Genomic DNA, 25,102 nt, shown 5'->3' with positions numbered 1-25,102 from the left:
TTCCACAAAGTCCCATTTGTATCCTTACGTGTTAATCTTTTTATTAGCCAGCTGTGTCCATCTATCCATTTTATCAAGGCTCAAGAATGTGGCCAGTCCGACATTGTTTTTCTTGAGGAACTCCACACATTTCTGGCCAGTCTCCATGTTTTCTACGACAATGTTGTCCAATGTTCCACAAGCCGTTGATATGGCAACGTCATACATTTCATCAATTGCACCCAAGTCTCCCTGAAATGTGTAAGAGTTTATACTAATTTATGTTAGATTGATTGTAGCAAAAGCTGATATTATAGAATCATGTTATGAGTCTGTGCCCTAAGTAGAAACCAGAACTGGTGTCAGATATGAAAGGCCATGCAAAGGTTTCCCTGCAGGGGATCAAACAAACAACCTCTTGCATGAGTGATAGACAGATTTTTCACTGGACCACTCTCACCCTCACTGAAATGTTTTGTTTTCAATGGCTCTGATAATATTTTATTATGAAATACATGTAAAAGATTAACCCTTAAAATATGTTGGACAAAAGAATGACAATTATTTGAAAGAATAACTTTAACTGTTCAAAAACAAGCAGTGGTTGTTATACGAAAATATTTCTGCCTTTTTAAAACTTATTAAAATGAATGTTCAAGCATGTGTACAGAAATGAGCCCCTCAAATACCCTACCCTTTTTTCCCAGCATTTTATAAAAAAAATTGTATTAAGCCTAAGACTATCTTTAGTTATTTGCATTTTCAGGCCTTACTAAGAATACAGGCCACCTTTAAAACCAAAAACAAACAGGGAAATGCCAATGTACCAGTCTTCCACAAACTCCAGGCAGTGTCCCAGCCTTCTTGAGGTTCATAATGAAATCCAGCACTTTGCCACGACTCTTATTTGTCTCCATTGAACTTCGAGCCTCCTCTACTTTCCTACGTATTACTTGAACCTGAAAATGAGTAAGAGCTTCGATAAGCTATTACATTAAACAACAAACTATTCCTGTTTGTGGTGTATTTCTATATTATAAACCACACACTTTTTGAGAAAGGGAAAAAGATTATGATTTATGGCAATGATTTGAAATAACTTTCCATGACATAGCAATAAGAATTTAGAATATATGGGTACTAAGTACAACATGCGCACCTTTTTCCTCCTCAACAAAATTACTCTCAGAGGTGCCAAATGTGGGCAGGTATTTAAAAACTGCAAAACTGTGCAAGTTACATATTGTTAAGGGAACAAATTATGTTCCTCTTCCTCTTGTCAGATATCTGAAGGTCTTTTTAAAATTTTACTTGCAAGCCATCTAAAGGTATGGTCTTTTGTCTCCTCTGTTACCCAATCTTCAACTGAGCCCCCTTGAACTCCCCGACCTCAAAACATGCCTACCTCTTCAGCTATTTCCCCCTCTCTCTTGCCAGCAGCCTCAAGGTCTTGTTGAGATTTCTCCACACTGTTTTCTAGGCCTGGTAGTCTCTTCTCCAATTCACTAACCTCCCTGTAAACAATCAGACAACGTAATTCAATGCCAAAATTGCCCAATGCAAGACTGATACCTGATGTGAATCACTTTCCATTCTAGTTCTTGGGAAAAAATCATACCTGGTGAAGCAGTTACAAAGTTCTAAGCAGCCAAGTGTATAATAGAGCTGCAACGATTCATTCAAATCTCGATTCGATTCGATTCCGATATCAACCATGTCGATTCGATTATTTTCAATTCCATTCATGTTTTACTTATTGCTGTATTTAATATTAAGTTGCGTTTTGTATCAATCCCTTGCGAGGCCCGAAATCTGCACACTCTCTTGATTTTAGTATTTTGGGGGCATCTTTCAATGAGGGAGACGCTATGTGACTAGGCTATTAAGAATGAAACTCTATTATTGATTGGATGCTATTAACCAATCACACGCCACATAACAAAAGTCTGTTTAAAATACGGATACAAAGGGTCATTTTGTACATGCATGTTTAATACGCGGATCAAATCAAATTTTGGGTTTCCGTATCGAATCAAATTGGCGAGTTTAAAACCGGTTTATCAATGCATCGGAGCGAATCGTTGCACCTCTAGGCCTAAAAAAAAAAAATACATTTGGTTCGGGTTACCCGACCCTACCTACGGAATAGGCGCCGACCTACCGTTTTTATAGTCAGTTTGAAAAAAAAAATGAAAAACTAAAAACAATTTTTTTTTTATCTTTTTTTTTTAATTGCTTTTCAATATGTAGTTTAAAACCTTAAATGCTTATACAGAAGATAACTTTAACGCCATTCTCCAATGATGAAAATAACATTCTTATATAAAGCCTACCTACCCTACCTATTTTTGAAAAGGATGTAACCCTAACCAAACATTTTATTTTTTTAGGCCCTAGTGTATAAGCCTGGTTGACTATTTCGTTTGGTCATCTTAATGAGATTATTGATAGGTCAAGATATGAAAATCATTTGTCGGCAAACTAGCCAAAAGATAACCAGTGAACAACTTATCCAAGTTTTGTTCAATTAGCTACTGGACCATTGGGCTCAAACTGGGGACTTCTAGGTGGAGAATGACATCATTCATATTAAGAATAAGGAAAAATTGTAATTGCTTCAGAGAGATGGGGGCCAAACTGCCTCAAATCTCATCAAACTCTCAAATTACATTTCATCAATAATTCAACTAAATGTCAGACTTTTTTTAATAAAATAAACTTTATATTTTTTTTACAAAGTGTTTACTCATGGGTCAAAATAAGTTTGCACACCCTGCACTGGTAAAATATTAGTTTTGCTCAATTCTTAATTTCAAGTCAAGAAGTAATGTAATGAATTGGACTTGTTGGTCAAGAAGTTAAATTTCTATGACTGCTTACTTGGAACGTTCTTTCAGCGTGTCCTTGGTTCGCTCAAGTTTCTTTGTCAGGTCGTTCAGCTTGTTCGTCTCCTGGGTTTGGTTGTGCAGGTACAGGTCCAGCTCAGACTGGGCTACCTCCAACTGGGCATGTCAATGATTCAACTTATAAAATGTTTTCATAATTTCTATCTTTTATTAAAGCAAGTCATATTGCACTGTCCAATATCCAAACTCCGTATGACCCTAGGACATTTTCTGCCCATCTCACGGGTCAGAATATCTGACCCATTCTCAATGCCAAATATGTATATATTTTTTCCCAATTTAAAGAAAAAAAATCCAAAATTAGATGAAATCGCTGTAATGAAAAGCCAGGGTTCTCAACTTACATCTTGCCCCTTAGCCGGGTTTTTAGCGCCGGAACAATTTATTCTAAACAATTATAAATGCATTGAATTTGATCACCACTGGCCTTAATGCTTAAGTACACTAATATCACAGAGAAATGTTGCCAAAAATGATTTTTTTTATTATTGTTATTCCCACTATTACCAATTATTACCGGTACACAACTTCAAAAAAATAATAATTCTTGCAAGTACTTCATCCCAAATTGACAAAAAAAAGACCTGCAATTTCTTCCCAAAGTTGTAAATTTTACATCACAAAATTCCCAATTTGTGTAGGTCTTTTTACCAAAATGGACAGAAAAAAATCCTGATGACCTGTTTCACAAATACAGTGCAAAGACCTTTGGTGGTAATGTTAAACTCTTTTAAATTAATGTTAATCATACCATTTCTTTTATCAATAAAAGAAAAAACATTTCTCATCAAAATGTACTTGTAAACAAGTGACTAAAAATTAGGGATTATTCTAGAGACCAAAAAGGGGCAGGGGGGGGCCAAAAAAAGGGCAGGGTGCACCAAAATCAGGGCAGGGTAGCATATGTAGCGGCAGCCGGTCGTTAGAGTGTTTAAGAAGTACAACATGTGTTTAGTGTTAAACATATTAAGTGTTATGTCCACATGCTCATTTTAAAATAATGGCAAGAAATCAAAGTAGCAAAAACAACTTGACAAGCAATTGTTGATAATTAAGAATTTTATTCATGTAGATGCATTAATCCTCAAAACATTAATTAAAAGACAATCTATTGGCTATCAAATCATCAGCCAGTACCATTCTTTCACACATATTCCCATAATATTCATGCCTGTAGTGTTTTATGTGAAAATGTGGAAAATAATTGTACTGACTGAGACATGTACTAAAAATTATGAAAAACATAGTCTACATTGTTCACATTTTTTTTCCATAGTATATAAATTAAATTATTTAAAAAAATAAAGAATTTAATTATTTGTCTTTGAAAAAGAAGCCTAGCAAATGGAAATATTTCAGAGTGGTATGGGTTACAACTAATAAATAATTTATAAATTATGCAGCAAGTTTAAGTTTTACCAACAGCCCATTCATTGAAATCACAATTCAGCACTTTTTCACATATCACAACACTTTTTCACAAGACACAACAGTTTGAGTGACCCATCTACTTTAAACCATACTTGCAATGTAATAAATGCAGAATTGAGCAAACAGATGCGACCCAGAAGGAGCACTCTGGGCAAGGTCTACTTATTAAAAAATGAATTAAGACTCTTTGATAGAAAAGTTTTCTGTTTTCACAAATATTTTGTTTAAGGCCTGCCTTAGCAACGGTTAAGTAAATGGATCAACTCAAATCCTTCTGTTGGGCTTCTGGCTGTGCCACCTCTTCACAGCTCTGTTGAAGTCCAGGTACTGATCATTCCTGTGAATCATCAGGAGATGATGTACTGTCTCAACTTCAAGTCTGTTGCGCAGGTCAGTCTTGGTGCGGGCCAGGTCTGAGAAGACTCTTTCCACTTCAGCAGTGCTCACAGGAATAACTGCTGCTGTAGTACAAAGCTTCTCCACATCAGCCCCAAAGTCACCTGTAGTTGCCTTCACCTTCTGGAACACTTTCAGAAGGTTGACTGGTCCTGACACAACTTCAGAGTCCAGAGTTGAAACTGCATCCTTAAGCCTGTCCCATTCATATAGAACCTTGTCAACATCCATTTTAAAGTGTTCAGCCAGACGCATTATCTCATCATTGCCGTAGAAGGCCGATGTTTCATCCATGTTGAACACACTCATGTTGTCTATGATGTCTGATGAGGCAAGTCTGATGTTGATGTGGTGAATAAGGTTGTCGATGAATTCATGTTCTGCAGCTTTCACTGCACCAATCTGGACCTCTGTTGGTGTGATGTCCAGGTCAGCTAACAGCTTCACAACTTTCCTGGTGCTTGGGCCCTCTATCTCATTCAACCGAGTCAGATCTGAAATTGTTGAATCCTTCCTTGGCTTGATGGTGGACAGGTCGATGTTATTCTTCTCGAAGACCATGGCTAGTGTTGTCAGTGGCTTCAAGGCATCGCAGAGAAAAAAGATGAGGTGGATGGTCTGGTACATCTTCAGTTTTTTTACGAGTCCATTGACACTAGGGCCACTGCTGAGTCTCACATTGTCATTTCCAGCCTCTATGGCGTTCTCCAGATCCATGATTACTGCCTGGTAAGTGTCTCTCAAGGAAGTGACTGCATCCAGATGTGACAATTAGCGTGTGTGGGCAGCTAGCTTGATTTTCTTCTTGCCGCTGTCATCAAGCATCTTCTGGATCCGTTCTAGAGAAGCAGTTCTGTTACCCGATGAATGGTAGTACTTAAAGATGTGTGTCAGGAGGTCGTCAGTATCCCTCATCACCTTGATGGACTCTAAGCTGTCCTTTGCGGCGAGAGCTAGGCGGTGGTTGTGGCAGTGGATGGTCACAATTTCCGGCTTCATTTCCTTCAGTCTGGTGGACACACCTGTCTTTTTACCAATCATGGTATTGCACCCATCAGACGCAAAGGCTACAAACTTATCTACACTCAGATCCTCTATCACTGTTTTTGTCTCATGGAAGATTGTCTCTGCTTTGCCATCAAACACTCTCACATCCTTGATAAAGTCCACACATGTCTCACCGCTCACCTGGTTGACATATTTCACGCAGAAGGCGAGATGCTTCTTGTTTGAAATATCCGTAGTCTCGTCTGTCATAACCGCATAACCGGGGCTCTCCAGCACATGCTCCTTCACAGTCTCCTCAATGTCTTCCACCATGGCTTGCAGAAACTCGTCTGTTGTTGTGGTGCTGGTGTAGGTGGCATTCTTCCCCTCCTTCAAGTGCTTAAGGTCTGGACACTTAAGTTCAGTTGTGGCAAAGTCAATGAAGTCCTTAAATACGGTTGTGTGTGGGACGTTGTGTTTGATTAGAAAATGTAGAATTTTCATTGCACATGTGACAGCTTGAACTCCTCTGGTCCCATTGGTAATCTGTCCCGGAAGGCCGTGCCAATGTCCAACTGAACCTCAGTCTCGATGCGCATAGCTTTACTGTGCATATCCGAATTCTCATGATCTGCGACTTTGTCCTGTCTCAGGGTGGTGCATCCTTTAATGTTCCATATCGCACTGCCATTGAGACCCTTAGTGTTATGTTTTTGGCACAGTTTACAAAACATTACATCTACTTGGCCCTTGTCAGACTCTTCACTTCTTGTATATAACCATGGCCTAGTGTCTTTCCACTTAGAATCAAACCCCACCCGGTGTTTAGTTTTTACAGTCTTTCTGGTAGGTGTAGCCGGTGGGGAATCTTCCACTGAGATGTTAGATGTATGTGGTTCCACCACCGTGGGAGGCTGGGAGTTGGTTGTCTCTGCGATAGAAGACGATCCATTATCAGAATCTCCAGGGTCGACACTGAAAATGGAAAGTTTTGTCTTATTTTCGGTGTCGTGTTTAGATTTTATTAACCACCCTTAATTTTTAGCAATATCTCATTTTGAGAAGTTTGTGAATGCAGGGCCAGTGTCTTATTGATCATATGTGAAATTCATAGTGGAAAAAAGTTGTGACTTCATTGGGTTTTTCATGGGAAATGTTTAATCTAGGCGTACATTATCCAGTAGATCCAGATTAAAATGGGATACCAGATCTAGATCTACACTGCTTTTTGTAAATTCCATAAAGGCTTTTCTAAATAATTGAAAACATAGATAGATACGTATAAACATAGATACTTATAAACAGAAAATTGAAAACAATGAGGGTTAATCTACATGAAATATTTCAGTTTTGATTATTTGGTTATAAAGTATCAAATATCACATTATTGCAATTGTAATCATGGTCTACACTCAGATTCATAAATATATCCGAAGTGGCATTCACTGTTTTCCAATAGGAACAATAAATCTAAATGAAATTATAAAGTATGAATAATCTTATATGTGTCGGTCTTCCGAGTCTGAAATCAAATGTCTTGTCAGGGTCTACATGTTTTGCACAGACAATAATGTTTTTTTTCCACCTAGACAACTGGCAAAATCATGAATAATCACAATCTACGTACCTTTTACATCCTCCAAAAAAGTCCGAAATCTAACGATTATTCCTAGCTATTTTAGATAGCTCACGATCTTTTTGCACAAGCTTCCGTTTAGAGGAAGGCATTACTAGAACTTAATATCATAATACGTACAAGTAGTGTTATCTATCAGACTTAAATCGAATATATGGGACAGTAATTCACATTTTCTTACCTTTTCCTTACCTTTTCTCAACTCCATTTTCGTCTTTTAGCGAGTTCAAGTAATTTAAAAACATTAAAAAGTAGCCGAGGTAATTCGGTCTAATTATCGTTATTTAACCTCATTATAAATCTATTTCATCTCTCCCCAGCTCTATCATTATATACCGCTTCGATAATTACTTTCCTAACTTCTTAATTCTGTCTACGGCATCAAACAATATATGCCGACATGTTGTTCACACTTATACCACTATACGCTAATAGTACAGCATTAACACCGGGAACCGCGCTCAAAGCATATAGCATGCTGTGTGTATCGATTTTTAAAACACGCTAGTTGTAAACAAGCCAGTGACAGACACAAGCTGTGCATAATTGCTGATTATCGAGTGTCAAACAAGGCAGTTGATGGGATTAAAACAGCGTGGCGCTAATTAGGTAGGGATAGGGGCAGCGTGGGGGACCGGAAATAGGGCAGGGCGGAGCGCCCCGCTATTCCGCTCTAGAATAATCCCTATAAAAATATATTATCAAGCATTCAACTATCTTGCAAATCAATGCTCTGATTAAAAATGTTATAACTCTTAATTAATACCAACCCTAGATTTCTTCTCATTGACGGACTTCTGTAAGCCCAAGAGCTCTTCCTCTTTCTTGTCTTTTTCAACTTGTAAACCCTAAAACAGAGACATTCATGTTAAGTGATATGTTATAAACAGATACATTCATGTTAAGTGATATGTTATAAACAGATACATTCATGTTAAGTGATGTTATAAACAGATACATTCATGATAAGTGATATGATATCTTCTTACATCTTCATATATTCTTAACATTTTAAGATGGTAACTTTGGAAAAGGACTTCATCTTTAGAATATCCTGTTTAATTGAATGTTAAAACACAATATAAATCTTAGGTCAGACAGCATTTTTCTGCATTCTGCTGGTTCGACTAGAGAAAAGGACAAAATAGCATAGGTCAATCAAGTTTCCAAAAATGGTAAGGCATTCAGACTACCAGTATGTATATCTCTATAACCCTCTTGCAATATCTGATGTTTCAATTTGACACTTTGCTAAACGAGATCAGGCAGAGTGAACGCCAATGGTTGTCTGTTGATTTTTAGTCGAAAATGGGCAAAACTCAATAATTAGTAACGTGCCTTGTGATAAATGTGAGTATTGTCTCTGGCAGCATCCGTACCAAGTTTCATTTGAATATCTTGAATACTTTTTGAGTTAGTGCCATTGAACATTAACTGTATGCATGATGACAACCACAACAAGGTTATCACAATACTCTTCGCTAAACAGACACGCTAAAAATGGAAATATAGTTCATCCATTCCCCAACCTTTGTACGGTGTCAGTGAGGAAGGTCTTTCATAAGTTGTTTACCATCTCTCAGTCCAATCGTATATTTTGATATTTTATATATGACCTTGCATAAACTGTAGGTTTCTTTTAAAAATAAAACATGTTTAAACCCACCTGTGTCTCTGTCTTAAGACTGTCCATGACTTCCTTCAGCTTCAATTCTTCCTTCTCTTTCTCCTTTTCCAGTCGAGATCTCTTCTTCTCCAGGTCGTCGATAGACTTTTGAGCCTGGGCGGGGACCTCCTCCAGTTCTACGATCTGTAAATAGTGACCAAGGCTACCAGTTTATATGCATGTATATCAGGATTTACAAAAGTCTGCAAGCCCTGATTTTCTGAATTTTATTCAATGAGGTTTATTGAAAGTTTGAATGCCAAAAATCATTGGGAGAATTTTCCAACTTGTCATATATAAAATTCCAGGAGTGACTTGTCAAATTACAATTCTGCACAAATAATTGAGAATAGATCAAAACATCTGGTCCAGAAAAAGGCTTGCTTCTCGAATCCTTTTAATAACCATCCACAGAAAGACTGAACCCAACCTTTTTCTTCTCCTGTTCGACACTTTTCTCCAGTTTTTTGCCCTTGGCCTTTGAATGTTTCAGGTCCTCTCGCATTTTCACGTCAGTTTTCTCAAACTCCGAGAACCTCTCTTTATCTTCTTCACACTTCTTGGTCAGATCGTCATGAGCCCTGGAATTGGAGCAATTCAAAAACATTGAATAAAATTTTACCAATCTTGTAAATTTGTGCCAAAAAAGGATTAACATGCGTCATTTCAAAATCTTATCTTAATATATAACCATACAATAAAATAAATTGTTATCAAGAACAATGAATGTCTAAATTCTCAACAAATAATAATTTCAACTTTATAAACATATATATTATAACAATGTCATACCATCCAATTAATTGGTAAACATAATTCCGAGCATTTTCTGTCAAATTCTTAATGTTCAAGTCACTTTTGGTATAATGTACCCTATTCTCCCTTGGCATTCTATCATTTATAACTAGAACTCCATGAGCCGGATGTATTGCCTGATGAATTATTTACTGTCGACATTAAAGCTGTAAGATTGGCATTTTATACATTTATAGACATTGATGTTGCCATTTAACTTTCAAGTGTAGGTGGCATTTGAACTGAAGGTAACAGCGTTAAGCCGGACAAAAATTAACAACAAACATTTACAATGGGCAATAACTCATAACATACAGATGCAAGCGTTACGATTCTTGTGCAATGCACTTGCCCTCAATGAGATCTATCTAGCTATGAAGTTTCAAGTTGATACCTCTTATATCATTCAAGATATGCCCCGGACAAAACTTTAAGCATGAAAATTTACAAAGGGCAATTACTCCGAAAATATTGAAGCAAGAGTAACAGTTCTTGTGCAGTGCACTTGCCCTCAATGAGAGCTATCTACATATGAAATTTCAAGTTGATACCACTAATAGTTTAAGAGATATGCCCTGGACAAGCGAAAAAGGGACGCGACTGCCGCCGCCACCGCAGCTGCCAACAAAAGTTACCCCTATATGCCGCATTTTCAGGCGACACAAAAACTAGCTTAAACCCTAACAGGGATGTGATTGACCTGGCAGCTGGAAGGCTGAAACCATTTCAGCCATGGGGTGGGGAGCTCTTGGGGTCAAAAGCTCACTGCTGTAGAAGAAAAACTGGCTTTTAAGAAGCTCTTTTGAGGGCTCTCCTGACTTCAAATTTGAAGCAAACTCGAACAACAAAAAGCAACCAAATAACTTCTATCAGCTTAAAAAAATCACATCCCTGCCTAAGTAAACTGTCAAAAGTATAAAGAATGCCTAAGCTAGTGTCTACTGTGTCAAGTGAGGCATTACTTCATAATTTTCTTCTGTTTCTTGCTCTTTTGTTCCTTCTGCGTGGTTATTTCCTTCATTTTCTCGTTGAATTCCTCCATTCCTGCATTCACCTTGTCAAACTCGGCCTTGAATTTCTCTTCGTTACTCTGGCATGAAGATCTACAACATGTGCATCAACAAAATTGAATAGGGTAAATCATCAAAATACTCGTACCTTGAATTACAATATTATTTCTGACCAACTTCGGGGCAAAATTCAGATATATTCCAAATGCCATAACATATATAAATTCATCATAATGTTAGAAGAAACCTTATTTAGAAAACCCATTTAACCGTTTGCATGTAAAAAAAAATGGTGAAGCAAAAAATCTTATTAGTGTAATGTTTCCTTTATTCATTTCATGAAATATTCTTACTTTTGTAACTTTAATCTCTAAAAGGACTGGATATTTTTATTTTTTTTCCCTATCAAAAAGGCCTTCATCCCTTCCTTAATTGGTGGAAAAATCCACTAAATTGCCACATACTTGATTTTGAATGTTATCACTGACTGTGACTGAAATCCTTATCAATGATGAGTTTTAAGCGTGTTGTGCTTCTGGAAGTATGCAATTTCTTTTAAAGGAGACTCAGAGTAAAAGTGTATTCAAATTAAACACCAAAAGCAGATGTTTGTCAAACATTATGCCACCCTGAGTGTCATGTTGTCAGAAATGAATGGACAATTGAATGACTTGATATTTAACTTTTAAGTGTGACCTTGACCTTTGAGGTACAGACCTGGGTCTTGTGCTTGAGATGCTCCTTTATCATGGTGAACATTTATGACAGATCTTGAAAGTCCTATATAATGCATGGTCAAGATACAGATGGACAAGGTTCAGACGTTTAGACACACTAACATGAAATTGCCATGTCAACCTCACCACAAGTATGCTCAACAAATATGATACTGACATCCTCGACAACAAACATTTAAACCTACAAAAACGAGTCCAAAACTTATGATATAAAAGGATAAAAAAAAAACAGATAGTGTACATGTATTTCTGGTAGAGCTTGTGTTTCAGCTTCACGATGTCATTCTCAATTGTGAGGAACTCGACAGCCTCGTTCTTAGCATCCTCCAAGTCATCCTTGTCCTTTTCAACTGCTTTAACACGATTCATCTGTCAATGGAAATAAATGTTGTAAAATAAATTGTATTGCTGGCATTAAATAACATTACATTTTTAAGATAAAATTTCTGAGATAATTGAAGTTATTTAAAACCTGCCAACAAAAAAAAATGCAAGTAAGCACACAAAGTACTATAAATACTGTTTAACCAGAAGGTTTTACTTTCAGCATTTTAGACTATTAAAATTGGATGTATTTTCTATTGGATTTATCTCGATATAAACAAAAACGTGTGTGAGGAAAAAGTAAATTTAAATGATGCTGAAATGGTTATTTCATTGCGTAACTTTATTATAATAACAAGAAATGTCGCAATGCAACGAAACCAGGTTTTTAATGATTGCCAGAAGAACTTCAACCTGTGTCTGTTTTTCTATTTTTAGTAACAGTGACCTTGAACCTAGGGACCCCAAATGCAATCCATTGAAAGGTATCCATAAACTCTTCCTTTATACCAAGTTGTGTCAGGATATGTCAACCCTAACTTAAGTTATTCAGTTTCAACCATTTTTCTATTTTTAGTAACAGTGACTGTTCTGAAGGAATAATAGTATAAGTTAACCTGTATGTTGTCTGTTGTTTTTCGGATAACTGTTGTGTGTCACCCCACGTCGTAGAAAATAAATAGTGAACAAATAAATCGAATTTTGGTCTTTATAAGTCGAGTGAAATACAAATAGTCGATAGCTAACGAACAGTGACCTTGACCTTGAATCTAGGGACCCCAAACGCAATCCCATGAAAGGTATACATAAACTCTTCCTTTATACCTGGTTTGGTCAAGATATGTACATGTAAACACTGAATAAAATTATTCAGTTTCAACTGTTTTTCTATTTTTAGTAAAAGTGACCTTGACCTTGAATCTAGGGACCCCAAAATGCAGTCCCATGAAAGTATCCATTAATTCTTCCTATAGACCAAGTTTGGTCAAGAAATGTCAACCCTAACTAAAGATATTCAGTTTCAACCATTTTTCTATTTTTAGTAACAGTGACCTTGACCTTGACCCCAGGGACCCCAAACGCAATCCCATGAAAGGTATCCATAAACTCTTCCTGTACACCAAGTTTAGTCAAGATATGTCATCCTGAACTAAAGTTATTTAGTTTCAACCGTTTTTCTATTTTTAGTAAGTGGCCTTGACCTTGAACCTAGGGACCCCAATCGCAATTTCATGAAAGGTACGCATAAACTGTTTCTATAGACCAAGTTTGGTCATGATATGTCAACCCTTACTCAAGTTATACAAATTCAACCGTTTTTCTATTTTTACTAACAGTCACCTTGACCTTGAACCTAGGGACCCCAAACACAATCCAATAAAAGGTCTCCATAAACTCTTTTTATTGACCAAGTTTGGTCAAGATATGTCAACCCTAACTAAAGTTATTCAGTTTCAACCGTTTTTTTATTCTTAGTAACAGTGACCTTGACCCTAGGGACCCTACATGCAATCCCATGAAAGGTCTCCATAAACTCTTTCTATTGACCAACTTTAGTCAAGATATGTCATCCCTAACTTAGGTTATTCTGTTTCAACCGTTTTTCTATTTTTAGTAACAGTGACCTTGACCCTAGGGACCCCAAACGCAATCCCATGAAAGGTCTCCATAAACTCTTCCTGTACACCAAGTTTAGTCAAGATATGTCAACCCTAACTAAAGTTATTCAGTTTCAACCGTTTTTTCTATTTTAAGTAAAAGTGACCTTGACCTTGACCCTAGGAACCCCAAACCCAATCCCATCAAAGGTACCCATAAACTCTTTCTATAGACCAAGTTTGGTCAAGATATGTCAACCCTTACTAAAGTTATTCAGTTTCAAAGGTGAGTTTGACGCCGCCCGGCCGCCCGCCGGCCCGAACAACGACGTTCGCCATTCTAATAACCAGGTTTCACTATTTTTAAAAACCTGGTTAATAAAAGATGTGAAAACAATCTGCACATATCTCAGCAATAGTAGGAACTAGGAAGCACATGTTAACATTCAATGACATAAATTTCAGAAAGGGAAATAGACTTATATAATACATGAATTATAGCACAAAAATCATGGCTTAACACAAGCAGTATGTGTTTTGTTCTTAGCGTTTAATGTAATTTCTTCATGACTTTGAATGTCAAACATCCTGCATTAAGTTGAATGGCAGTCACTCTGATGATGATTTATGTGAGTTAATAACTAATTATAAACCACCATCACAATGAGATTTGACCTAACTGAGAAGTGCTCTCACACTGGTGTGCCCTAACTGAGGTGTATTGTCTAACTGATGTGCCCTAAGAGGTGTGCCCTAACTGAGGTGTTTTGTGTTAGTGATGAGCCCTCACAGAGAATTGCTCTTACAATGATGTGCTCTCACAGAGGTGTGCCAAAACTGAGGAGTATTGTGTAAGTGATGTGCCCTCACAGGGGTATACCCAAACAGAGGTGTATTATGTAAGTGATGTGCCCTCACAGAGAATTGCCCTCAGAGATTTGTCCTCACAGAGGTGTGCTCTCTCAGAGGTGAGTCCAAACTGAGGTGTATTGTATAAGTGGTGTGCCCTCACAGAGGAATGCCCTAACTGGGGTGTATTATGCAAGTGGTATGCCCTCACAGAGAATTGCCCTCACAGAGGTGTGCTCTCTTAGAGGTGTGTCCAAACTGAGGTGTATAAGTGATGTGCCCTAACAGGGGTGTACCCTAATTGAGGTGTATCATGTAAGTGATGTGCCCTCAGAGGGTTGTACCCTAACTGAGGTGTATTGTGTAAGTGATGTGCCCTCACAGGGGTGAACCCTAATTGAGGTGTATCATGTAAGTGATGTGCCCTCAGAGGGGTGTGCCCTAACTGGGGGGTATTGTATAAGTGATGTGCCCTCACAGGGGTGTACCCTAACTGAGGTGTATTATGTAAGTGATGTGCTCTCACAGAGGTATGCTCTCACAGAGGTGTGCCCAAACTGAGGTGTATTGCGTAAGTGATGTGCCCTTACAGAGGTATCCCCTAACTAATGTATATTGTGTAAGTGAATTGCCCTCACAGAGATTTGCCCTCAAAGAGGTGTGCTCTCTCAGAGGTGTGTCCAAACTGAGGTGTATTGTGTAAGTGATGTGCTCTCAGAGATGTGCACTGATGATGAATATACAATGCTGACACTCTTTCCGCTCTGTTTAACATTGTCAATAACATGAACTCTACTTTTGTTTTTGCATAAATGTTGTTTCTGATTTTACCTTGTAATATTTTTTGTTATATCTTATAACCATACTGTATGGTATGGGACTATTCATTCAAAAATGCTGTCCAAGTTTTTTTGTTTAATAATATTAGTCCAGGCTAAATATCATTAAAAAAGAAGCCTGGACGGCATTTTAGAATGACAACTGTTGGATGATCGGGAGGAGTTTTTTGGAAAGCAAGGGAAGAATAAAATGAAGGTTCATAATATTTTATTTTTTTTGTCTTGATGTTTAGCTTCCTTTTTTGTTATTTTTAACAGTAGGACACATCCTCCACGTAAACATAAACATGTTAAGGCTGGGAGTATTAGTCCCAGGTTAAAGTGTAAAACTACAAAACTTATTTGGATTTAGGCTGATGTTACTGAAAACTGTTTGAAATATTGGGACAGGTAAACATTTGTTGACCATTTTAATATAATACATACTCAAACAAGATAAAATAAAAGATTCCATTTTAAAAAGTAAAACAAGAAACCAGCCTTTTCTCCTCTCAGCTCATTTAACGACTCCACCCGTTTTGCAAGTACTTCAATCGGTTCCTTAAACCGGTTGCTGCCAATGATATCTTCGAGAAATTCCAGCATCCCGTCATCATGCTCAGTCTGACCTTTCGGCTTCATCATGGCAATCTGCTCAACCTCACCCTGTCCAACATAATTCATCCAAGTGAGACATATTTCAAATAAAGTAACAACTTATTTTTAGGCACTTTAATGTTAGTTATTTATCCTTATGTTGGCATTTTTACACTGGACAATTGGTTTTGTTCATAAAAGCGTTATTACTTAACCTACCGTTTATCACTACAGTTTCTACTGCCAACTTTCACACAAAGAGGTAAATATGTCATACAGTTGAACACCGTCATCCAAAATTGTAGGGACCCAACAAATACTTCGGAATAGGGGTGTTTCGAATTAACAATTTTCCGCAAATGAAAGCGTTCGCGAATTATAGATGACGTGAAATAATTAGTCGTGAGATTGCCATGTCGAATACACGTTACCAATACGATACACTTGGTTTGAGTTTTCTTTCGTATACAAAAATATTTGTTGATTTAGTGTTTAATAATTGACAAATAATTCGTTATTATACTTCTTTATTAAAACAACATAAAACATTTAAAACAAAATGACAGCACATGTATGCATTCGGATTGTTCGGTAGCAGGTCGAGTGAGCAATGCGGCGATCAAATTAAATGAGATAGACATTTTCGAATGGTATTTAGATTGTGTTAACCAGTAATTACAGTACACTCAAAGAGTTAGACCCACTTTCCATTTCCCTCCGCGGATTTTTGCTATCGCGGCCAACACAATGATTTTATCGATTGTCCGCGTTCCTCGGAGTTTGAATTTAAGGCCCTCGGAGGGTGATCAGTCGACCGAAGAATAACGAACTCAGTGTTCCTCGGAGGGGTTAACTCCGTGAAACTCTGCGGACACTAGATAAGAATCTACGCTAAAGTTATATTTATTTTATTAAAATTTTCAACCGATATTCTTTTTCCTCTGCCCGTTTTGCATGAAGTTAGCTTACCACAAGAATGCAGTCGTATTTCACTAGTTGCACATGCATCTTATAAACATGTTTTTGCTTATTACTGATAAACACATTTCTAATTCTTCCGAGAAATTCTAGGTTACACATTTTCGGAAAATCAGGAGGTCAAACACGCGTTCAAAGTTAACAGCGCATGGTTTTGAAGGCATTCTTGCCTCGTTTTCTGTGAAAAATTCCATGAAACATCATAGCTACTTTTAACCACCAATAATAAATAGTATATTCTACATTGTATTGATCACGCTCTTGACGTCAGAGGTCATGGTTCAGAATTGTGTAAATAGTCGGCTGATTTATGATGCAATAACTTGGTGGATATACTTTAATTATTCAATGTATACAAGACAATATTCAATTGGCATTTACGGACATAAATGCAAATTAAATGTTGGTACATGTAAGAATCTTTTACGCTTAACAATGCGCATAAGCATAAAAATAAATAACTTCTAAACAAGAATGATTTCTTGCTTATCTGATTAGACTCCGAGTTCCGCCGCGGGATCATAAAATCAGACGATTCTCAACGCTATCGTTCATATTAAACTCGGTGGTAAGCCAGCCACTCGGAGGAACTTGGGGGGATTTTAGCGAGGGCAACAGTTTAACCCTCGGAGGAAACCCGAGATCGTCGACTTTATCCCTCGGAGTGAGCGAGGAAAGTGGGTCTAACTCGTTGAGTGTACTGTATATACACACTACATCACCTAAATGAATCGCTAACTTTCTGACATCAATGTTTGTAACATACGCCTGCTCAAGATAATTCTTTAACAAGGACTAATTGTGCCCCATTGTCACCTCAAGCCGATACCCGAGTGCATTTGCAGTATGGTGTGAATTTTTTTTGACACGATCAAGTTCGAAATAAGAATTGATAAATAGGTGTGAAAAACCAAATAGGGCAGTAATATTTACATTGGAATAGCGATTATTTCGGAATAGTGATTTTGGAATAAAGAACAAAGGACTGAAAAATAGTTTTGATAATAGCGATAAACGGTGTTCGGAAAACTTAATTTAATGAAAAATATTTATTACCAGTACTTAAAACAACATTGAAGCCGTGTATTTAATTGGTAAACAAGCAAAAATATTTCAATTATTGGTAAGTGCTAAAAGATGAAGTGTGATCCATTTTTGTCGCATAAGGTGGAAATAATACTGTGTTTTCTGCACACTTTTTTTCAAATAAAACTAAGTATCCTTCACAACAACCATTGCTTTCTACACAATGTCATATTCATCTATTTTGGTAAAATAAAAAAAATTGTATTAATTGTGGTAAGTCTTATTTGAGAGATAGAGTGCATCTTTAAGTTTGAACCTGTAATTCAAATCTAGAGATTCAGACAACGCGAATGTACGTCAGACAGTCGGACAAATGTCCGGTGAAAAATTACAGTCAGCACCGTTAAATTTTCGAAAAAATTTACTTTCACAGTTATTTTTAACTATTATATCATGATTATTCAGCATGTTAATCCGTGTATCACTATTTGTAAACCCTGTTTTGCACATGTTTCCGTAAAAGCCGAAAAAACACGTAAGGTTCCGATTTCAGCTCGTACTCTAATTCTTTTTCGGTGAAGTGGTTCCCGGCAATCGTGTTAATTTAAATATGATGATGAATATACTGAGCTAACACTCTTTCCGCTCTGTTTAACATTGCCAATATCAAGAACCCTACTTTTGTTTTCGCATAAATGTTGTGTCTGAGTTTGACTTGTAGTACAATTCTTTATATTTTATAACAGTACTGTATCTTTAATTTAAAGATGAATTAAAATAGTAAGATCTAGCTGCTCCATGGGTAGATGAACCAGATATGAGTTGTTTTTGGGAGGCAAGGAAGGAAAAAAAATATTATAACTTAAGATCCGAAATATTGATTTTTTGACCTGATGTTTAGCTTCTTTTATGTAATATATAATAGTAGGACACATCTAACCAAGAAGATCTAAACCTGTTATAATGGGGAATTACAAAACTTATTTAAATCAAGGTTTAGGCTGATGTTACTGAATACTGTTTGTAACATTGCGACAGGTACAAATTTGGTGCGACAGGTAAACTTTCAGTGTTTACCTGTCGCAATGTCCTGTGAAGAAAAAAAAGTTTTCACGTTGTCTGGAGATTGACAAGTCAATTACACATCCTGATTTAATAAATAAAATATGAGCATTTTTCCTACCTGAAGGATAAGGAATCTATTGTGGTCCAAGTCAATTCCACTAGCCCGCAGCAGTGTGGCAACTTCCTTATATGTGGAGCGTTTTCCATTGATACTGTAGTGAGATGTATTATCTTTGAACGCAGTGCGTGACACATTGAATGCAGTGTTAGGAACAACTGTGAAGTCATCTTCGCCAATCTGAAAAGGCAAGAAAGAATAAATGCCTGTGTTCAATTCTTTAACAGCTCATTATTGGACTAGAAAGGTTTGAATATAATTATCATTCTTCTCATAAAATTATTACATTTTATTCTTACATTTCTAATTAGCATTTTACAATTATGATGCCTGATGGGAAAATTCACTCCTTAAAATTTTGTTGCGAGTACAAAGGATTCAGGCTTGATTCAAGGTTAAAGGACTACTCCCGAGTAATGGCTTACCAAGCCTTTCAAATCCATTTTAAAGGGACTGTACACCAGATTGGCACCAAAAAGTTTTTTCTCTAACGAATCTCAGGGCAATTATTTAATAAAATATTTTACTCGTTGATATCATAATTGTAAAAAAAATAATACCAAAATTTCAAAAAAAAATTGTGAAGAAGACCGGTTTCGAACCGGTGTCGCCAAAATTGCAGTCCATCGTTGTATCCACTGAGCTACAAAGGCTTACTCTAAACGGGTGATATAATTGAGCTATACACCTTACTCAGTAATATCACGTGATAACATCGACTAGCCAATCACGCATAAGGAATGAATTCTACTAGGTAGACATACCCAGTTATCTGTTTTAATGGAAAAATACGAAAACACTGTGAAAAATAAATTAATTGTAAACTATGTGGTACTTCAGTCAGTAAGTTTCAATGCATTGTACATATTGATACCAAGATTATGTCAGTTTTCGACAATTTTCTTTTTTTTAGCTATTTCATCATACAGAGTACAGTCCCTTTAAGGTATTTCTTACTGGGATATCCAGCAAAAAATAAAATAACTTGAACTTTAAAGCGCTTTGTCCTGAGATTAAATATCCTTAATTGTTCAATGTAAACAGTTTAAATTAAACAAGTATTACTGTTAAGCTGAGCTTCTATCCAAAATTGTCTACATCTAATTCATATACAATTTGATAGGTTTAGTTAAAGGCTTCCATCTGCTTAAATCTCAATAATATGGTAAAATCATTTGATATACATGTACCCCATTATCAATGATCTTTTGGAAAAAGACCGTCACTGTACATCCTCCAATGTTGAGATGGTTTTCGCTGTTATGTATCAGGCCGCTCAGTTTCTTTAACCGAACTTTAGATGCTCTGTACCCAAACACAAAAAGCATCGAGTCTATCACATTTGACTTGCCACTACCATTGGGACCAACTATTGATGTGAAGCTCTGAAACAAAATAAAACTTTGCAGTAGAAAATAGAATGATGCTAATGACCTCAAATGACACATGTCAGGGCTTGAGTTTCAATACCTTTCAGGGATTTCCAGATTTGCTTGACAGATTGGGAGTCTAATAATATTGGGTCCTAGTCTATGGTTTGCACTCAATGAAGTATAACTAATACAGATATATTTAAAAGCAGTATTATTCTCTTAAATTATTCAAATCCATGATCTTAAAGGAGGCTTTGCCTTGTTTTTTTGTTTGAAAAATACTATGGTAAGCTCACAATTTTAGTAATTTTGTTGTTATTTTGACAACTCAAAGTGCCCAGGCCTCTTTCACAAAAAGGACAAAAAAACTGGAATTGGTTTACTTTGGTGACCCCATGCATGCACAATACACAATTATGACAATAAGTTCAAAATGGGAGTCCATTGCTTGAAAATTGAGTCAGGGACTTGGGTTTTCTGAGTCCAGGCAAACCCTGAAGTTGTATGCTACCAGTTTAAATGTGCAGTTATCTGGAAGCTTTCAGAGTTTAAACAAAGATCCATTTAATGACTTTATCTTATGTTTATGAAATATCAGTGAAAGGAGTCTTAACTATAATGATTAATCGACATTTAGTCTTTAAATAACTGCCTTTAACCCAAAACTAGTACCTTGTGAAAGGGGCCAAGTTCTTTTACTCCAGCATATGATTTGAAATTCTCATTGACAATCTTTGAGATCATCAGACGTGGACCGTTGATATCGTACGAGGCAACACCCTCTGGCGCGGCTGGCACATCAATCTCACCATAATCTGGAAATGAATCAAAGAATTGCATAGACAGACATCTACCTTACAAAAAGCCATGATGGACACGTGATCTCATTTTCACCAGTCCAAAAGTGCCTTCCAATCTAACTAATGTCATAATAATATTATACATGTAGTACTAAAATATACATGATTTTCTTGTTTTTGCGCAAACACAAATACCGTAGTATATTGAAGATGATTTTTTTTCAATTCAAGTAATTCAATGCAATTATTCATTCATGGAAATATTATGAATTTTTGGGAAATTTTGACCCTTGTTTTGCAAGAGGAAAAGCCTTTAGAAGGCAATAAACTGCACAAAGAAGAATCACTGTTGGCAGTATGACTAACAACTGGTAATATAGGGGGAATTGGACACATTTTTGGCAAGGTTTAACCTCCTCATTCTAAAAAATGATCGACCTTCATGCAAATAATGATCAGTTTTTAACATTGGTTAAATAAGTCTACTGAATCAAGTTCACCAAATTAAACCATTTTGGTTTTTTATTTACTATGTCTCCATTTCAATTGTTTGTGTATTTTGCCTTTTCTTCTAGCCAGAAGGTTTACAGAAAGCTTCCGATATTGTGGACACTTATTAAATGCTGATTGAAATCGGGTAAATCAAACTACTCAGGGTTGTAAAAACGCTTGGAAACAAGTGCGTATACAACAACAGTTAACAAATTCAATAAATCACAGGCAGACAATAGTCGACAGCGACACTGTTAATCAATTAAAAACAAGAAATGTGATGACAGGGCTTTTTCTGCCCAATTTGGGAAAAAGACCCTAGACATTTTGGGAAATTTTGCGTCGTGAAAAAGCCGAAATTGGGAAATTTTACAGTTAAAATAAAAAGCTGTCTAGTCTCCAGCGAATTAGGAAATGGTTTTATATTAGTTTATTTCCCTTTAAAATACCCAAAATGGCTGAAATATCAATCCTTGGGTGTAAATATCTATTGCAATAAATCGATCATGACAGATGATATTTTATACAGATATCTGAATGTGATGAAAATTAATGATTTCCGAATTCAATTATCAAAAAAACTTAACATCACATAATTGATATGATGTTGAAAATGAGCCAGTACATGTAAAAAGACTTCTAAAAAAAAAAAAAAAAAAAAAAAAAATTGATTGGGATTTTTTTCTGAAAATTGGGAAAAATATCTTATATTTTGCTTTGGGAATGGGTCCGATAGTCGGACCCGTGGGTACTATAGAAAAAGCCCTGGATGATGACTGTGTGGTTCTTTTAAGAACAAAAGCGAAAAGGCAGAAAATACACAAACTGTGAGCAAGTTCGAAAATATCTCACGTTTATGTATTTTCAAGGCGATTTAGACCATTTTTGTTGCATGAATCATGTATTTTTTGTGAGAATTATCTCTGGAAACTACCATGCATGTGTACAATATTGCATTGTTTTTAATTTCACAGAAATAGCATACTGGGCAGTTGCCTAATTCCGGATTTGCCTAAATATTCGGAAATCATTTAAAAGGCGTTTCGGCGACTGTGATCAATATCGAATGATCACAGTCTACGCAACTGACCTCCATAGAAACAGAAACAACACAAAAGTGCAGCTATGTTAGTATAACCCGTAAATAAATACTTCTAACCTTTCGCTTTCCCAGAAGTAAATATATAGTCACGTGGGGAATGACGTCGAACAGCCCGAGCTTTTATATTGAGGTTCGACAGGGTTGTCTTTAAACACTAGACCTACTATACGAAGTTTATGACTTATCGTCAATCATGAAATACAATGCCAAATGCATACAAAGTAAATAAATTGACAATGCGATTGTTTTTGTGTTGTGTAGCATTTGATGAAAATGAAGCAAAAATGAAGCAGATTCGTACTTTCAAAATTTTGCAAATTCGGACATATCAGTAGTTCGGAAAGGCCAAAAATACACATACGAATACTTCGGAGAAGGATAAAATTTATATACAGGTTAACATTTAATGCATGATTAATATTTAAATAGTATTTAAATTTTTGTATATTGACTTGATGATGTTAACTGTGTTCTTTTAAAAAATCCGAATATTTAGGCTCTGAATGCATTTCGTTCTGAATAATATTTTATAATTAATTGTTTTTTTTCTTTAATTCTTTTTCCATTTTGGTTTATATAGGACCCAGCATTATTATATCAAAATTTTATGTACTTATGTTTAATAATTCCGACAGTTTTTTTAAGAAAACTTCAAAATTGATCCGGAATTAGGCAACTGCCCAGTACTCCTGATATAGCAGTATTCCCGAAATCGTTATAATTCTGCCTGTCCACAAGAGGGCATGTTGGAAGTTTTTACATGTCCGAACAAATATGTCATTAAATGGTATACAAAGAGTAAAAAAAATGAATATCAACTGCTTTTAATGTGTTCCTGATTTAATTCACAAAAAAACAACCATATAAACACTACATGGACATGTTGTTAAGTAAAACTTAATACACTAAGTCTCGCAAAAAAATATTGCAACACCGCTGCAATTTAGATGTTTTCTGGTTTTTCCACCAACGGCCGCCAAAACAAATTGAGACAAAGTGCTGACAATTTTTATTGTGCCTGGTTGCAAACCAAGAACCAATCAAAAGGGTTGTAATAAAATGCCGTTACGGATGCATCATATTAACTTGTTAAACCCTGACAATTACCATCATGAACCATATTGGAAATGGCCGACTTTTGGCCATGTAATGTGACGTCAAATTTCAATGTGAGATCAACAAATCAACGCTTAGGCAACGGTCCATAGAATTACCGGAATCCCCTTATTACCGGAATCTACCGGAATCTACCATAATCTAATTAAATTATACTTAAATGTTGTTTGTGGGTGTTTTTAAGCTTTAATATATGTAATGTACTAAGAGGTTTACCTTTATAATCATATTTCCATATACAGAAAGTGACAAGGATTCCGGTAGTTTGCTGGTCGGATTGCCGATTATAACGATTTGACCAAGCTACCGGAATCCCCTGAGAAATAATAATTAAACTTTACTGAAATGTTTTTGGTACAAAAATCTAATTAAACTATACGTAAATGTTGTTTGGGGTATTTTTAAGCTTTAATATATGTAATGTTCTACGAGGTACACCTTTATAATCATATTTCCATATACAGAAAGTGACAAGGATTCCGGTTTGTAGGTCGGATTGCCGATTATAATGATTTGACCAAGCTACCGGAATCCCCTGAGAAATAGTAATTAAACTATACTTAAATGTTGTTTGGGGTGTTTCTAAGCTTTAATATATGTTATGTACTAAGAGGTATACCTTTATAATCGTAAACTACCGGTATCCTTGTCACTTTCTGATTAAAATTTTACTTTATTCTATATTCAAGCATTAAAATACTTGAAATAGTATTGAAATTTAGTTATTTTAGTAATTCACAGGGGATTCCGGTAGTTTGGTCATAACATAACCAGCGGCAAACTACCGGAATCTTTGTCACTTTCTGATTAAAATTTTACTTTATTCTATATTCAAGCATTAAAATACTTGAAATAGTATTGAAATTTAGTTATTTTAGTAATTCACAGGGGATTCCGGTAGTTTGGTCATAACATAATCAGCGGTAAGCTACCGGAATCCTTGTCATTTTCTGATTAAAACTCTTACTTCATTCTATAATCAAGCATTAACATTACATACTTGAAATAATATTGAAATTTAGTTATTTTAGTAATTCACAGGGGATTCCGGTAGCTTGGTCATAACATAACCAGCGGCAAACTACCGGAATCCTTGTCACTTTCTGATTAAAATTTTACTTTATTCTATATTCAAGCATTAAAATACTTGAAATAGTATTGAAATTTAGTTATTTTAGTAATTCACAGGGGATTCGGGTAGTTTGGTCATAACATAATCAGCGGTAAGCTACCGGAATCCTTGTCATTTTCTGATTAAAACTCTTACTTCATTCTATAATCAAGCATTAACATTACATACTTG

General features: G+C 36.0%; 1 protein-coding gene across 1 annotated transcript in view; it reads right to left on the bottom strand.

Annotated features, from left to right (window-relative positions):
* The window catches only part of LOC128220537 (structural maintenance of chromosomes protein 4-like), a 38,467-nt gene that overhangs the window by 12,427 nt on the left and 938 nt on the right, over window positions 1–25,102 (bottom strand). Inside the window, exons 2-14 of the mRNA XM_052928970.1 lie at window positions 20,962–21,104; window positions 20,107–20,301; window positions 18,917–19,096; window positions 15,634–15,798; window positions 11,785–11,912; window positions 10,759–10,899; window positions 9,432–9,582; window positions 9,002–9,145; window positions 8,106–8,183; window positions 2,860–2,981; window positions 1,385–1,493; window positions 807–938; window positions 29–231 (exon numbers count right to left, since the gene is read on the bottom strand). Of these exons, the coding sequence (XP_052784930.1) occupies window positions 29–231; window positions 807–938; window positions 1,385–1,493; window positions 2,860–2,981; window positions 8,106–8,183; window positions 9,002–9,145; window positions 9,432–9,582; window positions 10,759–10,899; window positions 11,785–11,912; window positions 15,634–15,798; window positions 18,917–19,096; window positions 20,107–20,301; window positions 20,962–21,104 (1,891 nt within the window). The remainder of the gene's footprint in view (window positions 1–28; window positions 232–806; window positions 939–1,384; window positions 1,494–2,859; window positions 2,982–8,105; window positions 8,184–9,001; window positions 9,146–9,431; window positions 9,583–10,758; window positions 10,900–11,784; window positions 11,913–15,633; window positions 15,799–18,916; window positions 19,097–20,106; window positions 20,302–20,961; window positions 21,105–25,102) is intronic.

This window comes from Mya arenaria, chromosome 15 (genome assembly GCF_026914265.1).
Source record: "Mya arenaria isolate MELC-2E11 chromosome 15, ASM2691426v1".
Taxonomy (NCBI): domain Eukaryota; kingdom Metazoa; phylum Mollusca; class Bivalvia; order Myida; family Myidae; genus Mya; species Mya arenaria.
This window is presented reverse-complemented; position numbering and strand designations above follow the sequence as displayed.